General features: G+C 43.5%; 1 protein-coding gene across 8 annotated transcripts in view; it reads left to right on the top strand.

Annotated features, from left to right (window-relative positions):
- VPS13B (vacuolar protein sorting 13 homolog B) overlaps nucleotides 1–19,346 on the top strand; it is a 1,237,203-nt gene that overhangs the window by 642,331 nt on the left and 575,526 nt on the right. For 6 of the 8 annotated variants that reach the window (XM_033933145.1, XM_033933146.1, XM_033933150.1 and 3 more), the window contains 2 exons: nucleotides 3,816–3,957; nucleotides 17,482–17,896. In XM_033933145.1, the coding sequence (XP_033789036.1) occupies nucleotides 3,816–3,957; nucleotides 17,482–17,896 (557 nt within the window). Of the gene's footprint in view, nucleotides 1–3,112; nucleotides 3,180–3,815; nucleotides 3,958–17,481; nucleotides 17,897–19,346 lie in introns of all 8 variants that reach the window. The other 2 variants (XM_033933154.1, XM_033933151.1) reach the window with 1 other exon arrangement.

The raw sequence follows: 19,346 nt of genomic DNA, 5'->3' as shown, positions 1-19,346 counted from the left end.
CAAATACAGAATAAGTGATCACAAATTAGGAATAGATTTCTGCTTAATTTGTTCTTGTAGTTTATAAAGATACATAAGTGCCTCTGTATCTATAAAACAGGTACTTGTCGTCTTCACCTAGGTGAGCTGTTACAAAACTACCTTCTCTAGGGGGTAATTTAATAAAGGATTTTTTACACACAAATCCTTTTTGACACAGATGAATAACATTACTCCATGGATTATATGCTTAAAAGTATACATGCTGATAAGAGGGAGCACTTTCATACAAGCCCTATTTAGACATGTGGCCCATCTGCATTACAGTTCAGCTATAAGTATATACAGACACATTTTAGCTATAATTGCACAGGTTTTATGTGATTGTTTATTAAAGATTCATAAACACCAATGTGTTTTTATATAATAGTGTCAAAATCCATGGATTTGAAGGGAGTAATTTTATAAATGGTTACCTGGATTAATAAGGCAATTTAGATGCTTATTTGCAGTTTATTTTATGAAGACTCACATCAGTGAATATGCTAAAAATTGGCCTGTGCTAATATTACTGCATGGGTTTTCCACGTGCTGAGGGCACTTTGAGCGCAGCTGTATAATGGCTGCATTTTCCATTAAATTAATGGCCACACACTAATTTGGAACTTATTGCATGACCATTGGCACTTGAGGCCAACTGAAAACAAGAGAATTGACCCAATGATCTCCACAGATAAATCCAAGAAGAAACAAAAAACAAAGTGGAGAAATGATGTTCCTTAGATGGACTTTATTAATATTAAAATAATATTAAAACTTGGCAAACCACATAAAAACCTCTAGGACTTTTACCGCAAACTTTAACGGAGCCTCAATGTCCAGCACCTGCACTTTCTGAAAAAAGTTTGGTGCAGTAATAGAAGGAGGCATAGCCCCTGATGAAACCGAGTGTGAAACGGTTGGGCAGCCGTCGGGCACAAAAGATAAGTGCTTTCCTTCCTCTAGAATCTTATGCACCTTATGCACTTTATATTTATTGCAATCAATATTAAAAATATTTTTAAAAAATATTTACAGCACAAGTCACTTTACCAAGACCAATGATGAATATACCACCCCAGTAAGGGCATGAAAGATTCTTTAAGTAGTTCCTTGGGTATTTGAGGTCTGGTAATTCAATATAAACTTGTCATGAATTTGTTCTCTGGTTTATATTAATAAATAAGTAATAATTTATTTCAAGTATTGTGCCAAATCTACAGTAGTTTTCTGTTTTTTTTAGTGTTCATTACTTGAAGCCACTACTTCAATAGTTCTGATACATGCTTTGTTGTCTCAGTATTTTTATCTAAACCTAATTCACAAATATTTTCTCCCTTTTACAATAATTTATGACCTAATATTTAACTAGATAGATAAAGGGAAGATAACCTATTAAATATGTAGAATAATTAAGTCATCAAACCTACATCATTCAAAATGAAATTAAAGGCCACTATAGCTCATAATTTAAATCAGGGGTGTCAAAGTCCCTCCTGGAGGGCTGCAATCCAGTCGGGTTTTCAGGATTTCCCCAATGAATATGCATGAGATCTATTTGCTTGCACTGCTTTCATTGTATGCTAATAGATCTCATGCATATTCATTGGGGAAATCCTGAAAACCCGACTGGATTGCGGCCCTCGAGGAGGGACTTTGACATCCCTGATTTAAATAATCAAAGTCAAAATATAGATAGTTAAAGTGTAATTAAAATTAAATTATAATCCTAATTGAGTGTTTAAATGTTTAAAGAGAACCGTGATGGACATATCATAATTTATACAGACTTCAATCTTTGGAACCTCTTATGATATATACCATTCCAAGTTCCAGTCTTGTATGTTGTTATAATCATCTATGTCCACCTTCCCCTACCAATTAAACATATTTTTAAATTATTTAATTAACTGTTATATTAATCACATTAACTGATCTGATTACCTGATTTATTGAATTCACTATAATTATAATTACTAATTTTAAATACTTATAAATTGTTAAAAAATCATAACCACATAAGTGAAAAAACTAGATAGAATTTCATTTTAATACCTATTTAAGTTTCCATGCTGTAGATATCTAAAAAATCTAAAGTGCAAAAAGTGCATGTGTATAAAACCTAAATAATCGATAAATTAATTTAATTAAATTGAATAACTGTGAATAGAACAAATAATATAAATTTAAAAGTCTAAAGTGCAAAAGTGCATATGTATTAAGTCCAAATAGTTAAATAAATAGATAAATTGATTGGGTTAAATTAATAACTATGAACAGAGCTGAAAAGATTCCTAAACCATACCTATACTTAAATCCTTATTAAGAAATAAAAAAATGGATTGTATGTTATATAACTAATATTTATTGAAGAGACAACACTTAGCTTGTTGTGTGGTGGAACCTGCCACCGTCAACGTTGATGTAATAAAGGAACTCCCAACGCCTTTAACTTGTGTGGGCGTTTCAACCCAAGCACGAGTCTTCTTCTGGGGAAACTTTAAACCAACGCTGCCTTACAAAGGAAAGAGGAAACATAAACTCAAACGAGCATGCACGACATTGGCCTAAACAGGCATTGACCACACGGAAGTGCATGAATGAGGAAGCGATAAACAAACTCAACTGGTCTGACACCGAAATCGTTTTAAGACAAAAACATTTTAAACACTCAATTAGGATTATAATTTAATTTTAATTACACTTTAACTATCTATATTTTGACTTTGATTATTTAAATTATGAGCTATAGTGGCCTTTAATTTCATTTTGAATGATGTAGGTTTGATGACTTAATTATTCTACATATTTAATAGGTTATCTTCCCTTTATCTATTTGTTTACTTTTTATAGGGTTGATACATAGTTTAGGCCTTACTATCTAATATCTAATATTTGACCAGGACAGACACTATCAGCCCTATAGGGAATCAGTCCCAAAGTCATGATATTCAGTAAAAACTGTCAAATGTAAGTAACCATTGTAAATGGCCATTTTTTAGATCAACGTTTTGTTTTAGGTACCCAAATGACTTAATTCTTTAGATACAAAGAAATTGCAGACATCAGATAAGGTGAATATTGTGTTTTCCAGGCCTGGTGAAGGCTGGCAGTCAGGACCTTTTGAAGGCATATTCCTACAATGCAAGGAAAAACATGTGGTGAGACTTCCTTACTGAATAAGATATTTACCAGCCCCCATCCTAGAACTTGAATTGCCTATTGCTCTCCTCATTGTATATGGAATATTGGTTACAAGAATTAAAGTACTACACAATCATTGCAGTCCATCAAGAGTAATCAGTTTCAATTCAAAACACAATACTAAAAATGAGGAATATGGTGGTTTACTGCTGTTTATTTTTTTGCTTAGTTCTTGTAATCATCTTCCATTCTAACAAAGCTTTGTGCCAAATGTGTGGATTCAAATCAATAATTATGTTTTATACAATCAGCTGGCAAATTCTGATCATTTGAACCTTGAGGATTCTTTGTCAAATTCTTTATATTGAGCTCCTGCTGGATTGCCCATAAATAAACTTCTCATGTTAAAGATTGATAACATTTCAAGATTTACTACATTTTTGTATAAAAAATACTTTTGGGATCGAATTTTACTGCTGACCTTGTGGGCATTGCAGCATGAGGCCAAATAGTCTATACCATGCAACTGCACACAGCCTTGCAGGCTCCAGCTTAGTTACAAATGATTCTCAGTGAATTTTCTTGCTTATGCTTCTTTTTTTTTTTTTTTTGCATTTTTTTTCTCCCCTCACCCTTCTATCCATCACCTCAAGCCTTGGGGAAGTCTGTTGGTCTCTGGGGCAATATGGAGGTGTCTTCTTATCCTGCACTGACAAGCTGAACAGACGCACGTTGCTGGTTCGACCCGTCAGCAAGCAGGACCCTTTCAGTAATTTCTCTGGCTTCTTTCCTTCTGTAAGAAATTAATTTTCTACTTTTGCTGCAGAATTTCCATCAGCAGGCTGGCAAGGGAGGGAATTTTCTCATTAAACAAAGTAGCAATACTGTCTCTCACTTTCTAAGGTGTTTCTACAGAACTTTAATTTATTACAGTAATCATGGTTTAAAAAGTTTATTTTATTCTCTATGTTTATCAGCCTCACTTAAAACAAAATTGTTAGCCTTTTAGCTAACTTCTGAAAATATTGTACACAATTTATAGTGAGATGTAGACATGAGTAGTTTTCTTTCTGTATACTTTAGAATTCTATTTATATTAAAGTTAATAAGTAAAAATAAAATAATATATTATTCTTTATTACACGACAAAAATGAAACAAAGTTCATTCTTCCCAAATTTGCAGTGTATGGCTTAGTATTTCTTAATAAAAGTAACCCTTTGCCATGCATTGTCTTTGGGTGGCCATTTAAAAAATATAGGACTATATGGCACACTGAATAACAGCTAGCATTCTTAAATCTTAGAAAATATAGATTGGTATACTTCATAAAAAAAAAAATACATCAAAATTATTTCTGGATTCTCTCGTGTCTAGTAATTATTGGAAAATCTCATTGTTCTTGAGGGAGTTTATTACAAAGTATGTTGATGGAAGTTCTGTTTAAATTTATTTTCATATGTACATATAACAATGTAAAACATTCTTATGCTGAAATAATTCCTAATATTCTGTATCTATTTTATCTGTAATGTGTTCGTCTATTTGCATTAACTTTTGTTAAATTATTTTATGATCTATTAGCATTTCAGCATTTAAAACTATAAAATATGCAGATACAATTTGTCAACATTCAAATTTCCTAAAAATCTTTGGTGGTTATACTATAATTTTTATAGGGTACCAAATAACTGGCCAACTATGCTTTCCAATGGAAGATTTCTATTTGTTGTTATTATATACAGGTTTACTTCAGTATATTTTCCGGACTTTTCTGAACTTTTGGGTAATATAGACATAAAGGATTCCATAAGGGTACCTATTCAAGTTATTATTTGAGTCCTAGATGCGATTAAGTTCAATCTTCTATATAACAGAAGAATATAAGAAAACTGTTGCAAAGGAGAAGCAGAATTGAGCAGGCATAAGAGGTTGCTGGGATAGAACATCTCTCCTAGAACTCAAAACTAAGTGTACACGTCTAAGCATATTCAGCCTTCCCATATGCAGCAATCTCCCTAGTTTCTCAATGTTGTTTTTTTTCTGTTCTGCCAAATGGACATAAAAACAAAATTCTCCTATTTGTTTTTGAGATTATTTGTTTGTTTTTTACCTCTGTGTCTTCCAACATTTTTGTAGTAGTTTACTTTTATTTGTTACCATGTCATTGAAATCAAGGTTCTTTCCCTGCTCACAATGTGTCAGAAAAATCCAGAATTTTGATAACTACTCTAAGCATCTAATCAGCTTGGGTTCAGATCACAGGATGAATGCAAGCATTATACCTGCATGTCTCTATGAGGCCAAAAGAGCAGTTTCAACCATCTTTGCAACCATTATAAAATAAGCAAGCCCGAGAGCTAGTCTCGACGGGCGCCCCTAACGCGGGGCTGGGTGGCCCGCCGAGGCGCCCGTCGGGCTAGTTAGAAAGAGAACGGGGGGAGGGGCTGAAGGGGGGGCGGTCCGTGGTCGCAGGATCTCTTCCCCTTCCGCCTCTCGGGGCGTCGCAGCCGAGAGGGATTGTGGGGGGAGGGGTACAAAGGGAGCATGCTCGGAGGACTTAAACCTTTTGGTCCTCCGAGACTGTGTTGGAGACTGCTTGGTCACCTCGTGTCGGGCTGGTGCAGCGGGGAGCGGCCTTCTGCTTTGGATCGAGTGTTTTAGAGCGGGTGGTCGTTCGCCGGTCGGGTCTCCTGTCTCCGCGATGGAGCACTCGCCTTCTACTTCGGCCGCGGACCTGGCGGAGCTGTCCATTTTAGCTGGGGACTCCTTGGACGAGGGAGACATGGCTCCGGTAGGTGCGGCTGGGGGGGTGGTTAGGGCGCTGCCTCCCAGGCGGTCCCGTTCGGTTGCACGAACGGCGATCGCGCTGGGGGTGGGAGGAGCAGGGCTAGAGGTTCAGAACAGTGCAGGTTCGGCCCGCAGGGGCAGGGGACGCCTTCCAGGGCTGCGCGCACGTGGCAGGGCCTCGGCGGGGAGGGGGTCGGGGTTGGCCTTTCCCGGTGATGCTTCGGGGTCCAGGGTTGGGTCTCGGGGGGGATGGGGGAGTGCCTGCTGCGGTACTGGAAGACAGGCCAGGCTCAGGGGCTCCGCCTTCCATACAGGGCATGAGAGGTGCAAGCGAGTTTCAGGGGACTTCGGTTATCCCTTCTACTTCAGGAGCTGCTAGTGGCCCGCGCGGGGGCATGGCGGGTGGTTGGTCTCCATGGGGCTTCTGGGGTTCTCCCTGGGCGATGGGCCCGTGGGCGTCGGCCCCCCCTTCGTTTCCGGCGGCTGGCCCTCCGTCGCCTTGGGGTCCGGGTTTTGGGGGAGGTTTTGGCGGGAGTGAGATCCCAGGTGGGGCTGCTAGTTCTTCAGGGCTAACATACCCTCCTGCTGTTCAGGTTGCTGGCCCCTGTCCGGATTTCTCCCCACAGGCGGTCGCCGCTGGACCTGTTGCCATGGCCGGAGCATCTTCGGTGGAACCAGTTCGAGAAGAACCTGCTGGAGCGGTGAGGACGGACGTCGTGGATACGGCTCGGACTACTCAGCGTCCTGCTATGGCGGTAGCTGCGGACGGCGCCGCTTCGGAAGCTGTCGAAGGCGGACGCAGACCAGGTGCAGACCGGACTACGGGTAACATGGCCCTAGGGGCTGGGGTTGATTGCCGGGGTAAGCGGGGGAGGAAGAGGGGTAAGGGTAAGAAGCGTCGTAGGGACAGGGATTCTTCTTCGTCCTCTTCCTCTACTTTAACATCTTCTTCCTCTTCTTCGTCGTCTTCCTCTTCTGGGTCTCAGCGGCGAGTAGTGAGCAGTGGTCCGGTGCATGTGGGTGACGACCGGGGAGCTCCTGCCCTGGTGGCGTTGTCAGAATTGTGGGAAAAGGTCCCGCGGTCCTTGCGCCGTAAAATTAGGAAGCGGGCCTGTGTTGACGTTTTCGCGCTTATGGAAGGTCGGGTTCGCGGTAGGAAGAAGAAGAGTAAGAAGGAGGGCGGGAAGCCCAAAGTAGGCGTGGTTTCACGTAATATCGTTAACTGGACACGTGCGTTTTTGCGGTTGGCCAGTGTCTGGGGGAGGGAGAGACCTCAGGATTATGGCCTGCTGCTGGCTTACGCGGATTCGGTGTTGGATGCGTACCAGCGCTTCGGGGGTTGGGCATGGCTGAATTACGACGAGGCGTTCCGTGATAAAATGGAGGAGAATCGGCACATGTCCTGGGGTACGCAGGACATTAATCTCTGGCTCACCCATATGGCGAGGCCGGGAGGCTCGGGTCCGGGTCCTTTAGGTAAGCAGGTTCTGCAAACATCGGGTGGGGGGCGTTCCTTTCGCCCGCCCGGAAATGCTGGTGCAGGGGGAGGTCCAGGCCTCTGCTGGCAGTTTAACAAATCCACTTGCACCTTTACCGATTGCCGTTTTCGGCACGCCTGTTCCGTGTGCGGTCAGGGACACCCGGCTTCCAAGTGCCCCAAGAAGGGAGGCGGCTTGCCTCCTCCCCCGGTTAAGTGAGTCGGGGACCCGTGGGTTACCCACTCCGGTGGTAGTGGGTGCCATGCGTCCGTGGCTGGCTCAGTATCGGGACTCGAGGGCGGCGGGCGTTCTATTGGGGGGGTTCAGTGAGGGATTTGTGATCCCGTGTGTGCTGCCTTTAGCTAATGTTCAGGCTGCCAACGCTTCCTCTGTGTCTCATCTTCGGGAGGAGGTTCGCCGGAAGTTGAGGGAGGAACTTGAGCTGGGGCGGGTTGCCGGTCCTTTTCGCGCTCGTCCGTTTCCGGTGATGGTGTTGTCTCCGCTAGCGATCATTCCGAAAAAGGAGCCGGGAAAATATCGTCTGATTCACAACTTGTCCCGGCCTGCGGGACTTTCGGTGAATGACGGCATTCCGCGTGATCTCTGTTCGGTACGTTACGCGTCCTTTGACAGTGCCTTAGGTCTCATTCGTAAGGTTGGCCCGTTGGCTTTGTTGGCTAAAGTGGACATTGAGTCGGCTTTCCGGTTACTGCCGGTTCACCCGTCTTCGTATCCTTTGTTGGGTTTTAAGTTTGAGGGAGCCTTTTATTTTGATCGTTGCCTGCCGATGGGGTGCTCTGTTTCCTGTGCCTTTTTTGAATTGTTTAGTTCCTTTTTGCACTGGGTCACGGTGCGGCGTGCGGGCAGGGACTCGGTAGTGCACTACTTGGATGATTTTCTGTTTGTAGGGGGGGCAGCTTCCGATGATTGCTTGCAGTTAAAGTCTACTTTCGAGACTATTGCTGCAGAATTTGGTGTACCGTTGTCAGCTGCCAAATCGGAGGGTCCTTCCACATGTCTCACGTTTCTGGGAATAGAGATTGACACCGTGGCAATGGTTACTCGACTTCCGCAGGGCAAGGTACGGCAGTTGTTGGATTTACTCTCGCTGGTAGGGGGTGCTCGCAAGCCTACGTTGCGATTGGTACAGTCTCTGTTAGGGTCCCTCAATTTCGCCTGTCGGGTGTTGCCTATGGGTCGCCCCTTTTCACGTCGTTTGGCGGCGTCGACTGCGGGTGTTCGTGATCGTCGACACTTTGTGCGGATCTCGGCTGGGATTCGGGCCGATTTGCGGATGTGGTCTTTGTTTCTTGAGCGTTTCAATGGTTCGCTTCCCATTCAACAGCCAGAGGTTACTAACTTGAATCTCGAACTACAATCTGATGCAGCTGGGGGCGTGGGTTTCGGTCTTTACTTCCAGGGCGCCTGGTGCGCAGCGGCTTGGCCGGATGCTTGGCGGCGGGCGGGACTTACCCGTAACGTCACACTACTGGAACTGTTTCCGCTGCTGGTGGCTTGTGAGTTGTGGCCAGACAGGTTGCGGAACAGGCGAGTTGTGTTTTGGTGTGACAACATGGGGGTGGTAGACGTGGTCAACAGGCAGACTGCGAAATGCTTGCGGGTGACAGCGTTGATGCGCGAGCTCGTCGTGCGCTGTTTGCGTCTTAACCTTTTCATTCGTGCGCGGCACGTTCCTGGGGTACAAAACAGACTTGCTGACGCTCTTTCTCGCTTTCGCTTTTTGCAGTTTCGACAGCTGGCGCCGGAAGCGCAGCCAGAGGGATTGCCCATGCCGGAGCATTTGTGGAGCCTGGTGGAGATCTGATTTGGTACTTCTTACAACGCTCAGTAGCGCCGTCTACGTGGGACCGGTACAACCGGGGATTTGTAACAGTATCGGGTTTTCTTCAATCTCGGGGATGGACCCCCGGACCAGTGTCGGAGAGGCTGCTGGCTGAATTTTTGGCCTCGTCACAGCTTCGGGGCTGCTCTCGGAGCGCGGCGGCTGGTCATCTGGCGGGCTTCGCGTTTTTCTGCAGGGCCCTGGGTTGGTCATGCCCTTCGGCTGCGTTTCTGCCCCGTCGGGTGTTGGCGGCTTGGGGTAGGATGGCCCCGCGAGTGCCTGACTCTCGTTTGCCTATTACACATGCCTTGCTGGTTAATCTTGTCGAGGTGCTGCCTCGGGTGACGAGCTCGGGTTTTGAGACGTGCTTGTTTCGGGCGGCTTTCTCCTTGCCGTTTTTTGGTGCGCTGCGGGTGGGCGAGCTGCTTGTCCACCCGTCGGATGTCCGGGGATTACGGGGCCTGCTGCGCAATCAGGTGTGTATCTCCGGTTCCATGTTGCGAGTATTCATTGCTCGCTCCAAGGCGGATCAGCTGGGCAGGGGGCGTACGTTGATCTTGCATCAGGTAGAAGGTAGTACGTCATGCCCCGTCCGTTCGCTGGCTGCCTACATGGCGATCCGTCCTTCCTCTGCCTTAGCGCTATTGGTGCATGAGGATGGCGCTCTTCTTACGCGATATCAGTTCCTGGCGGTGTTGCGTCTGGCGTTAGGTGTGTGTGGTGAGAACCCGGCTAGTTACGGCACTCACTCTTTTCGCATTGGGGCGGCTACCAGTGCGTTCGCGGCCGGCGTTCCGGAATCAGCCATTCGTCGGCTGGGTAGGTGGTCGTCGGATGCGTATCGCGGCTACATCCGCCCGTAGGGTAGTGACCCGTATTGATGCGCGGTTAGGGGATTCGAAAGTGGGTCGCAAGTGGGGGGCTTGTGTTCGGAGGGTGGTTGTTGCGGGTTATTGGGCGAGGGGGGGGTCCCTGCATGGCTCCCTAATTACTAACTTTTGGTTGGTGGAGGTTTGTGTTTTATTTGTGGGTTTGCCTTGCAGGTGCGGTGCAGCGGGCCCTGTCTGTTTGGATTCTCGGGCATTCCTTCGTACACTGGGCTGGGGAGCGTGCGGTGGTCCGGCCTGGCGGTCAGCATCTGGGCCTCGGGCATCGCGGCGTGTTTGTCTCCTGGTGGGGACAGAGGGGCATGCGATGGCACCAGTTGCTCCCTTTGCTGAATGATCTTCGTCGACGTCCTCGTCGTCCGGATCTATTGATTCTTCACCTGGGTGGCAATGATGTGGATGCACTTAGTGGCAAGCACCTTATTGACCTGGTGATTCGGGATTTGGGTGTGGTTCAGGGTTGGTTCCCCGAGGCGCGGTTGGTCTGGTCAGATATCATTCCTCGACCCAGCCGATTGGCGTCTCGGCGGTGGACCAGGGGGCTCGTAAAGGTTAATAGGCAGATAGGTCGATGGGTGGAGTCCCGGGGAGGTATCCAGGTTAGGCACGACTGGGTGGACGTGTCTTGTGGGGGATTGTTTTATAGGGATCGGATCCATCTGTCCGATGTAGGCTGGGATTTGTTATTGGATGACCTCGCCACCTGTTGTGAGCGAGTGTTGGTATCCTAGCCGCAGCTCTGTTCCTGGTGGGGTGGGGCCTGTAACTGGTTACAGGCCTGTGGCGGTATCCCGAGCTACTCGCTACTGGGGCTCATCAAGGGATGAGCGGTGGGCCGGCTGGGAGCCGTGCCCGGTGGGTCGGTTGACCCTGGATAATGGGGCATGTGTGGGACATGCCACCCCTCAGACCCTAGCTTGGATGGCGGGGTCGGGGGCCAATTACTTCGGAGGGTAGCTCGGGATCAGGTAACAATGGTGATACCATTGTTATGGGGTTTGTCAATGTTTTGATTTGGTTAACTTATGTATATTTAATTATATTGAATTCTTGAATATGTTATTATTCAATAAACAGGGCTGCGGCCAGGTATTTACCAACTAAGGTGTGTTTTGTCTTCTTGGGGTTAGTTAGAGGTATACAAGGACGGGGGAAGGGGTGTTAAGTAACGGGAGGCGGGCCACTCCAGGTACCGCTGTTATAAGCAAGCCCGAGAGCTAGTCTCGACGGGCGCCCCTAACGCGGGGCTGGGTGGCCCGCCGAGGCGCCCGTCGGGCTAGTTAGAAAGAGAACGGGGGGAGGGGCTGAAGGGGGGGCGGTCCGTGGTCGCAGGATCTCTTCCCCTTCCGCCTCTCGGGGCGTCGCAGCCGAGAGGGATTGTGGGGGGAGGGGTACAAAGGGAGCATGCTCGGAGGACTTAAACCTTTTGGTCCTCCGAGACTGTGTTCCCACCCGCCCGCCCATTAGGTTGGGGTGCGTGGGATGGATGGGGTGCGGTATCCCGAGCTACTCGCTACTGGGGCTCATCAAGGGATGAGCGGTGGGCCGGCTGGGAGCCGTGCCCGGTGGGTCGGTTGACCCTGGATAATGGGGCATGTGTGGGACATGCCACCCCTCAGACCCTAGCTTGGATGGCGGGGTCGGGGGCCAATTACTTCGGAGGGTAGCTCGGGATCAGGTAACAATGGTGATACCATTGTTATGGGGTTTGTCAATGTTTTGATTTGGTTAACTTATGTATATTTAATTATATTGAATTCTTGAATATGTTATTATTCAATAAACAGGGCTGCGGCCAGGTATTTACCAACTAAGGTGTGTTTTGTCTTCTTGGGGTTAGTTAGAGGTATACAAGGACGGGGGAAGGGGTGTTAAGTAACGGGAGGCGGGCCACTCCAGGTACCGCTGTTACAGAAAAGAGTTCCTGATACAGAAAGAAGAAAAGGCCAACTTTGCACAGTGATCAGCTGTCTCTATGTATTTTTACAGTACCTCTTTGACAGAAATTCTATCTACCTCCCTGCATAATGACTTTAAAATTCTAGCCACTATCATATTCCACTCAAAGGGGCAAATTGCTTCTCAGTTTTTTCCAGGCTCAAAGCACAGTCACTTTTTGAGCACTTTCTTAGACTAGAAATAGAAGTGTCATACTCAACCCCTTCCAAAACCCATGAGAAGCAGAAACATATCTTGCAGACCTGCATTTTTGTCTCCACACAATCCCTCCTGGATCTTTCCTGGAGGTGAAAAAATATTCTATAGGAATTCCATCTGATTCACCTGTTCCTCTGGCAAGGAACTAGACTCCTTATGAGGATATCACTTACCCAGGATTTGTTCAGCACACGGCAAGAAATGTTACCCTTTCTGCTTCAACAAGTAGCAGATTCATGAGCACATATCTTTGGAGTTTTGAAGTCTATAGTGTCTCTAAAGGCCATTATTGCAGTACCAATTCATAGACTGGTGTAAGATCAAACATTTTGTATGTAACAGACTTTCTTGAAAACATTGGTCCTGAAATAAACTTATCCCAACTAAACTAAAAAATATTCCATACAAATACAGCCCAACTATAACCTAAAACAAAGTAAGTAACAACAAAGGTCAATATAGTGGTTGAAAACAGCATGGTTGCAAACTTCTGGCTATGACTGTATAGTTCTCATTTTTACAGTCTGTTAAGTTTAAATGAATCTATGAAATCAAAATATACTCAAAAGTATTAAAAAATTACTAACAAATAATGTTAGTAATTATTGTTAAAGTAATGATTTTGATGGTCCTTGACAACAACAAATTTAGATGAGAATAAGTAATTTGTATGTTAGGACATCTGATTTAATAAGTGTGTTACTGATAGTATAGGTGTCTGCTGTGAAGCTGGTCTTTAGAAGATGTAAATTTGACCATGTGACCCCTCTGTTTCAGAGTCTTCATTGGCTCCCGGTTTATTTTAGAATTCAATTTAAATGTGTTTGTATTTCTTTTAAAATTCTACATGGTATCTTTAATCCTCTTATTCCTTTATTTTGGAACGTTTACCGATTCTCCTTTGCAAGAGGTATCCAACAATTTAAACTCTCCCTTCCTTCTAAAAAAGGGATTAAAAGAGTCAAGATCTTCAGTCAATCTTTGGACTTTAAATTCTCCCAACTCTAGAATGATCTCCCCTTTTTTTTTTAAGGAGTTCCAGGTCATTTCAATTTTTCCGTAAATCTTTAAAAACTACTCTATTTGCCAAACATTTTGAAAATTAATTCTTTTGAAATTTTGTTATTATCTTCTATTTAACATTTTGTAAATCATTCCCTGTTTATTTAATTGCTGTAAACCGAGTCGAGCCTTCTCAGAATGATGACTCGGTATACAAAGTTAAGCTTTAGTTTAGTTTATAATACAATTGAAAAGAACACACAATAAGCTATAAGAGCAAGGATTTAAACCGATGTGATAGAGTGTTCATAATAAGTTTGCTATCCTACTACAATTCGATCTATCTGCGGCCTTTGATGTTGTCCATCACGATATCCTAATTTACCAACTTTCTGAGATAGGCATTGATTCCACAGTCTTAGACTGGTTCTCAAAATTTTTACGATCCCGCTCTTACACTGTTAACATGAATGGAACCATGTCTTCTCCTTGGAGACCGCTATGTGGTGTTCCCCAGGGATCACCCCTGTCCCCTCTTCTTTTCAACATTTATATATCTTCTTTGAAATTCTTCCATCTATCTCCCTTTGAAACTCTATTTACATATGCAGATGACATCTTTGTCCTTCTTGAGATAGATTTGAACCTCAATAACCTCACTGAAAATATAACAGCTTGCATAACGAAACTCCAATCCTGGGCCCTCTCTGTACAAATGAAGCTGAATGAGTCCAAAACAAAACTACTCTGGCTTGGTCCAAAATTAGATCAGTTACCCATGCTCATTCCATTACCTTCTGGTCCCACATTGCAGATCGAATTCTCAAGCAAAGTTTTAGGCATCATTATTGACTCTATACTTTCCTTTAATTATCATCTCAACTCTCTGATAAAAAAATGTTTTTTTAGTCTTCACATGTTGAGGAAAGTGAGATCTTGCTTCTGCCAACAACATTTTGCTGTCCTTGTACAATCAATCATTCTTTCCAGACTGGACTATTATAATTCCATCTATCTAAGTCTAACCAAGAAAAATCTTCAGAGACTTCAGCGGATCCAGAACACTGCAGCTAGGTTGATCTTCGCAAAAAGAAAATTCGATCATGTTTCCCCGCTTCTGTCAAAACTTCACTGGCTTCCGGTTATTTCTAGGATTCACTTTAAATGCACCTGCCTATTTTTCAAGATTCTACATGGCATTCTTCCTCCCCTAATCCCACTATCCTGGAATTCTTTGAGACCTGACACTACCAGATCCGCACTCATACTCAAACTATCTTTCCCCTCATTTAAAGGTGTCCTGTATGCAGGTAAATTAGGGAAATCTCTTCTTCAAATTCACTGAGCTTTAGAATAACCTCCCTGCCCGCTGCGGAACCTATACTCATTCCAATTATTCCGAAAGCATCTGAAAACCTGGCTTGTCTCCAAAACGTAAAGCTATCTATTTAAAATGTAAAGCTAGCTATCCTCTTCTTAACCTCTAATTTCTTATTATGTCCTTCCCTCATTTATTGAATTACCTGTAAACCGTGTCAAGCTCTATTTTTATGGAGATGAAGCGGTATGCAAACTTAAGGTTTGGTTTAGTTTAGTGTTTGCTCCTTCAATGTGATTAAGCAGCAAAATGCTGTGTGGTACGATTTAACATAGTTTTATACAAGTTTTACACAAGTTTTACACAAGTTTTATACAAGTTTTATACAAGTATGAGTGTTTTTTAGACCTATTGTTAACTTTCTAAGGTGGAATGAGGTGAAAAAACATTGTATTTTGGACCCCTGACGCAAGCATTTAGCTGAAACAGGGGCCATGTCGAATCAATTGAAATAAAACACCTTATATCCCCGTGTTTAAAGCCAATTGCATGTTCTTTTTCATTGTATATTAATTATATATCACTCTAACATCTGTAAATGTTGAATGGGCCATCAAACTTGCAGAATAAATTTGTCCTGCAGCAAATCTTAGCTTAATTTATTTCAACACGTGCACCCACACTTGTGCCAGATTTATGTGCCATATTCTTTTTTGCCCCTGTGTTGGTATAACTTTATATTAATTCTTAATTATTTGCAATAATTTATTTCTAACACACTTTCTCACTGCTCCTTGTGACCCTGGGCAAGTCACTTTATCCCCTCATTGCCCCAGATACACTAGATAGAGTTTGAGCCTGCCGGAACAGGAAGGGAAATGTGATAAAAGTACCTTCTACTGCCCTGAGCGGAAACAGGAAGTAGTCAGAGAGGGCGGGCCGCAGTGGACAGAAGACAGCAAAGCCAGCGTTAGCGCAGTGCAGCGCTTTTCTCTTTATTTTTAGAAGCGGGTGAGCCGGCGAGAAGGAGGAGGTGGTGGTTTTGGCAGTGAGTGAGGGCGGGAGGGGGGGGGAGTCGCCGGCAGTGCTGTGCTTTCCCGATCTGTCCGCCGCATACGCACTCTGGCCACGGACCTACGGATCAGGGAAGACAGATCACGCAGGTCTGAGTGCGCATGCACGGCTAGCTTTTTATTATATTGGATGTTAAAATGGTTTTTATTAAGTTTGATTTGTGTTATCATGTCAGCCAGTTTAGAAGGAAAATTTGATCTTTCATTGTGTCAGGTGTTTTTGGCCAGTTATTTTACAATTCCACATCTAGATTTATGGCAAAAAATATATATCTATATATCTAAAGATCTAGCTTACTAATTTCTGATTTCTAATGAAATCTTTAAGGATAGCTCTGGACTAAAAACATATGATACTCAATCTAGTTGTCTCCTAATTAAAAGTAAGGCATTGATATATTTGCTGCTTAATAAGAGTCAAGAATGAGATAAGTATCATTTCCATTTTGGAGACATAAAAGCTGTATTATTAAATTAGAAAATATATTTCCAAGTTAATTGATAAAGATATCCATGGTTATGATTATAGCCAGTATTATTGTTGTCAGAGTTGGTATTTGAGCTAATTGTAGAGATTTAGGGAATCTTACAAAAGTGGAGTTCTCCTAAAATAGATATTTCTGAAAAAAGAGCTATTTGATCAACTGGGATTACAGAATGTATTCTTTGATCTGAAAACTCATATACATACATACTTTCCTCGAGAACTATAAACACAAATATTTATTTCTTCATTTAAAATATTTATAACCAACATTATCCAATGGTGTTAACCAGGTTACATTTGAAAAATAGCATGCATAATAAAATCATAAAGATATACAAAAATCAAACAAAACATAAAATAATTAAAATCATAAAACATTCAATAAGTATGGCTTTTCATTGGTTTCACTTCTCATTACAAATTACTGCTTCTTTAAATCAAGTAAGCTTGTGCAAATTGTTAAAATCTTGGTAATGTCCGCAGTTCCAAAGATAGATAATTCTACTTTTGTGGCCCTTCAATATAAAACATTGAATCTCGATAGACAACTAATCTAATCTGTTTAATAGAGGAAACATCCAATAATAGTTTATCCACAGATCATAAATTATATAAAGATTTATATAGGCAAAGTGAGGTGACTAGACTCATAGGACCATCATTATTCAACATTTTATAGATCAAGCATAGCATCTTAAAGCTGATTCTTGGCTCAATTGGTAATCAGTGAAAACTACACAAAACGAGTAATATGTTCTCTTCTAAAAGTACTAGTCACCAATTGAGCAGATAGTTGAAAGAAAGTAAATTTTTGTTGCCACTTAACTGTCTGGTGAGAAATACTATTATTAGAACTTCTGGAAAAGTGAGCACAAAAAAGGTTATTCCAGAGTTTTGTGTCTTTTCCTGTGATATATGTAGTTGTTCAGGATAGATGGTCTATGCAGTTTGGTTGACACTTTTGCTAGAGCAGAGAGGGCTTCTGTTTTAGTGTCCCAGCAGTAGTTGAAGGTAGCTTATAAATGGCAAAAGTAAATAATTAGTGATGAGTTGGAAGAGAATGGACAAACACAGAATTAAGGATAATATGCTTGAAGTATTTATTTTCATGTGTGTTAGATAACTGACTATAAGTTGTTTAGTAATTGTGATATTTGGCCACATGTTTAGGTTTTTTGTTTTTGTGGGGTATTTGTTTGTTTGTTTTTTTGCTTTGCTGTCTTAGTCTTCTTTAAGAAGAATGGTCTGTGCAGTCTCTCATTTTGATTTCTGTTTCTTGACACAGACAACCACAAAGCTTCTAGAGAGTTCACACCAACAGCATGGATTTCTGTCACTTACATATACAAGGGCTGTGACTAAAAATGTTCGACACAAACTGACATCAAGAAGTGAACGAAATTCTCAGACTTTCCAAAAGTTCTCTGGAGGCCATACTGATGGTTCCCCTCATTTCCTTCATGAAATTCTTCTTTCAGCTCAGGCTTTTGATATTGTCCTCTCTTTTCCTTTGCTCCATGCAATTGCAAATATATTTGAAGCCAAATTGCCACGGAGCCAAAAAGAGAAGAGAAAATCCCCTGGTCAACCCATGAGGACCCACACATTAACATCACGTAACTTGCCCCTGATTTACATCAACTCAAGTGTAATCAGAGTTTTCTTTCCCAAAACTGAGGAGAAGCAGCACCATGAAACAGGTAATTTCAGTATATGTTTGTGCATGTTTTTAAAATAATCACTTTTCATTTATAGTTTTCTTTATAGGATCTCATAGTTTGCATATAGACATATAAACCTCAATAGGATTTTGACCTGCTTCTTCTAACTGAGTGACTGAAATTCACTAATACATTCTAGATCAGGGTTGTCTAATGTCAGTCCTTGAGGGCTGCAATCCTGTCTGGTTTTCAGGATTTCCCCAATGAATTTGCATGAGATCTTTTTGCATGCACTCCTTCCATTGTATGCAAATAGATCTCATGCATATTCATTTCAGAAATCATGAAAGCCCGACCTGACAAGGGCTGAGGTTGATCTAGATGATTATGGGTAGTTTGAAAATTTGGTTCAAACAGCATACCCATAGAGCTACTGCCAACCACCACCAAGAAAATAGGTAATGGTAAGGAGATGGGACTGGATGTACTGCTTTTTCTATGTGGTTTACACACTCAAAGTGGTTTATGTAGGGCAATGAAGTGTTAAGTGACTTGCCTAGTCACATGGAACTGCAGTGGAAATTGAGCTTAGAACCTTAGGGTGCTGAGGCAGCTGCTCTAACCACTAGGTGGCTACTCCATAGGATTTGAGCCTCTAATTTACCTCACCATTCTCCCAACTTTTGATTAAGGAAAGCCAATTACAGAATGAATGGTGTGTATAACATTTATTACATATTAATCTTGGTATGTAATAACATTAAGCAAGGAAATAAGAACATAATAAATAAATGTTTGTTAACCTTGGTTCCATAAGAACAGAAGCTCCCTCCTGCCTGAATGACACCTCCCTGACACCCCTCCCCCCCCCCCCCGAGATTGGCAGAAGGGATGCCCAATAGTGCTGCCCAATTCACGATTCGAATCGATTTAATTTTCAAAAAAATCGGCCTCCCGATTCAATGAACGACCCTTCCCCTATCGTCCTCAGCAGCACGTTCTCTCTGCCGCGATCCTGTCCCTGATGTCAGAGCAGGGGCAGGACGTAGCAGAGAGAACGTGCCGCTGAGGACAACGGGCAGCTGCAGGGATCACTATAACACCAACGAGCCTGCAGGCTGCCAAGTTAGCCTTAAGGAGATAAGAGTGGTGAAGCTGGGGGAAGATACAGGCTTGCAGGGGGAGAAGGCGTTCGTGGCAGGGAGCAGGCCGAAGAGTACCTTCATGGCAGGGGGGCAGGCCTTTGTGGGGGGAGCAGGTCTTCGTGGCGTGGAGCAGGCCGAAGAGTGCCTTCAAGGCAGGGGGGCAGGCCTTTGTGGGGGGAGCAGGTCTTTGCGGCGGGGAGCAGGCTGAAGAGTGCCTTCACGGCAGGGAGGCATGCCTGTGCAGAGGGAAGAAGAGGAAGAGTTCCTTCGCGGTGGGGAGGCAGGCCTGTGCAGAGGGAGGAGTAAGAGAGGGGAGGGGAGATGCCAGACCTGGGGTGAAGGGA

This window comes from Geotrypetes seraphini, chromosome 2 (genome assembly GCF_902459505.1).
Source record: "Geotrypetes seraphini chromosome 2, aGeoSer1.1, whole genome shotgun sequence".
In the NCBI taxonomy this organism is placed as follows: Eukaryota; Metazoa; Chordata; class Amphibia; order Gymnophiona; family Dermophiidae; genus Geotrypetes; species Geotrypetes seraphini.
Note: the sequence above shows the minus strand (reverse complement) of the source record. Positions and strands in the feature narration are given on the sequence as shown.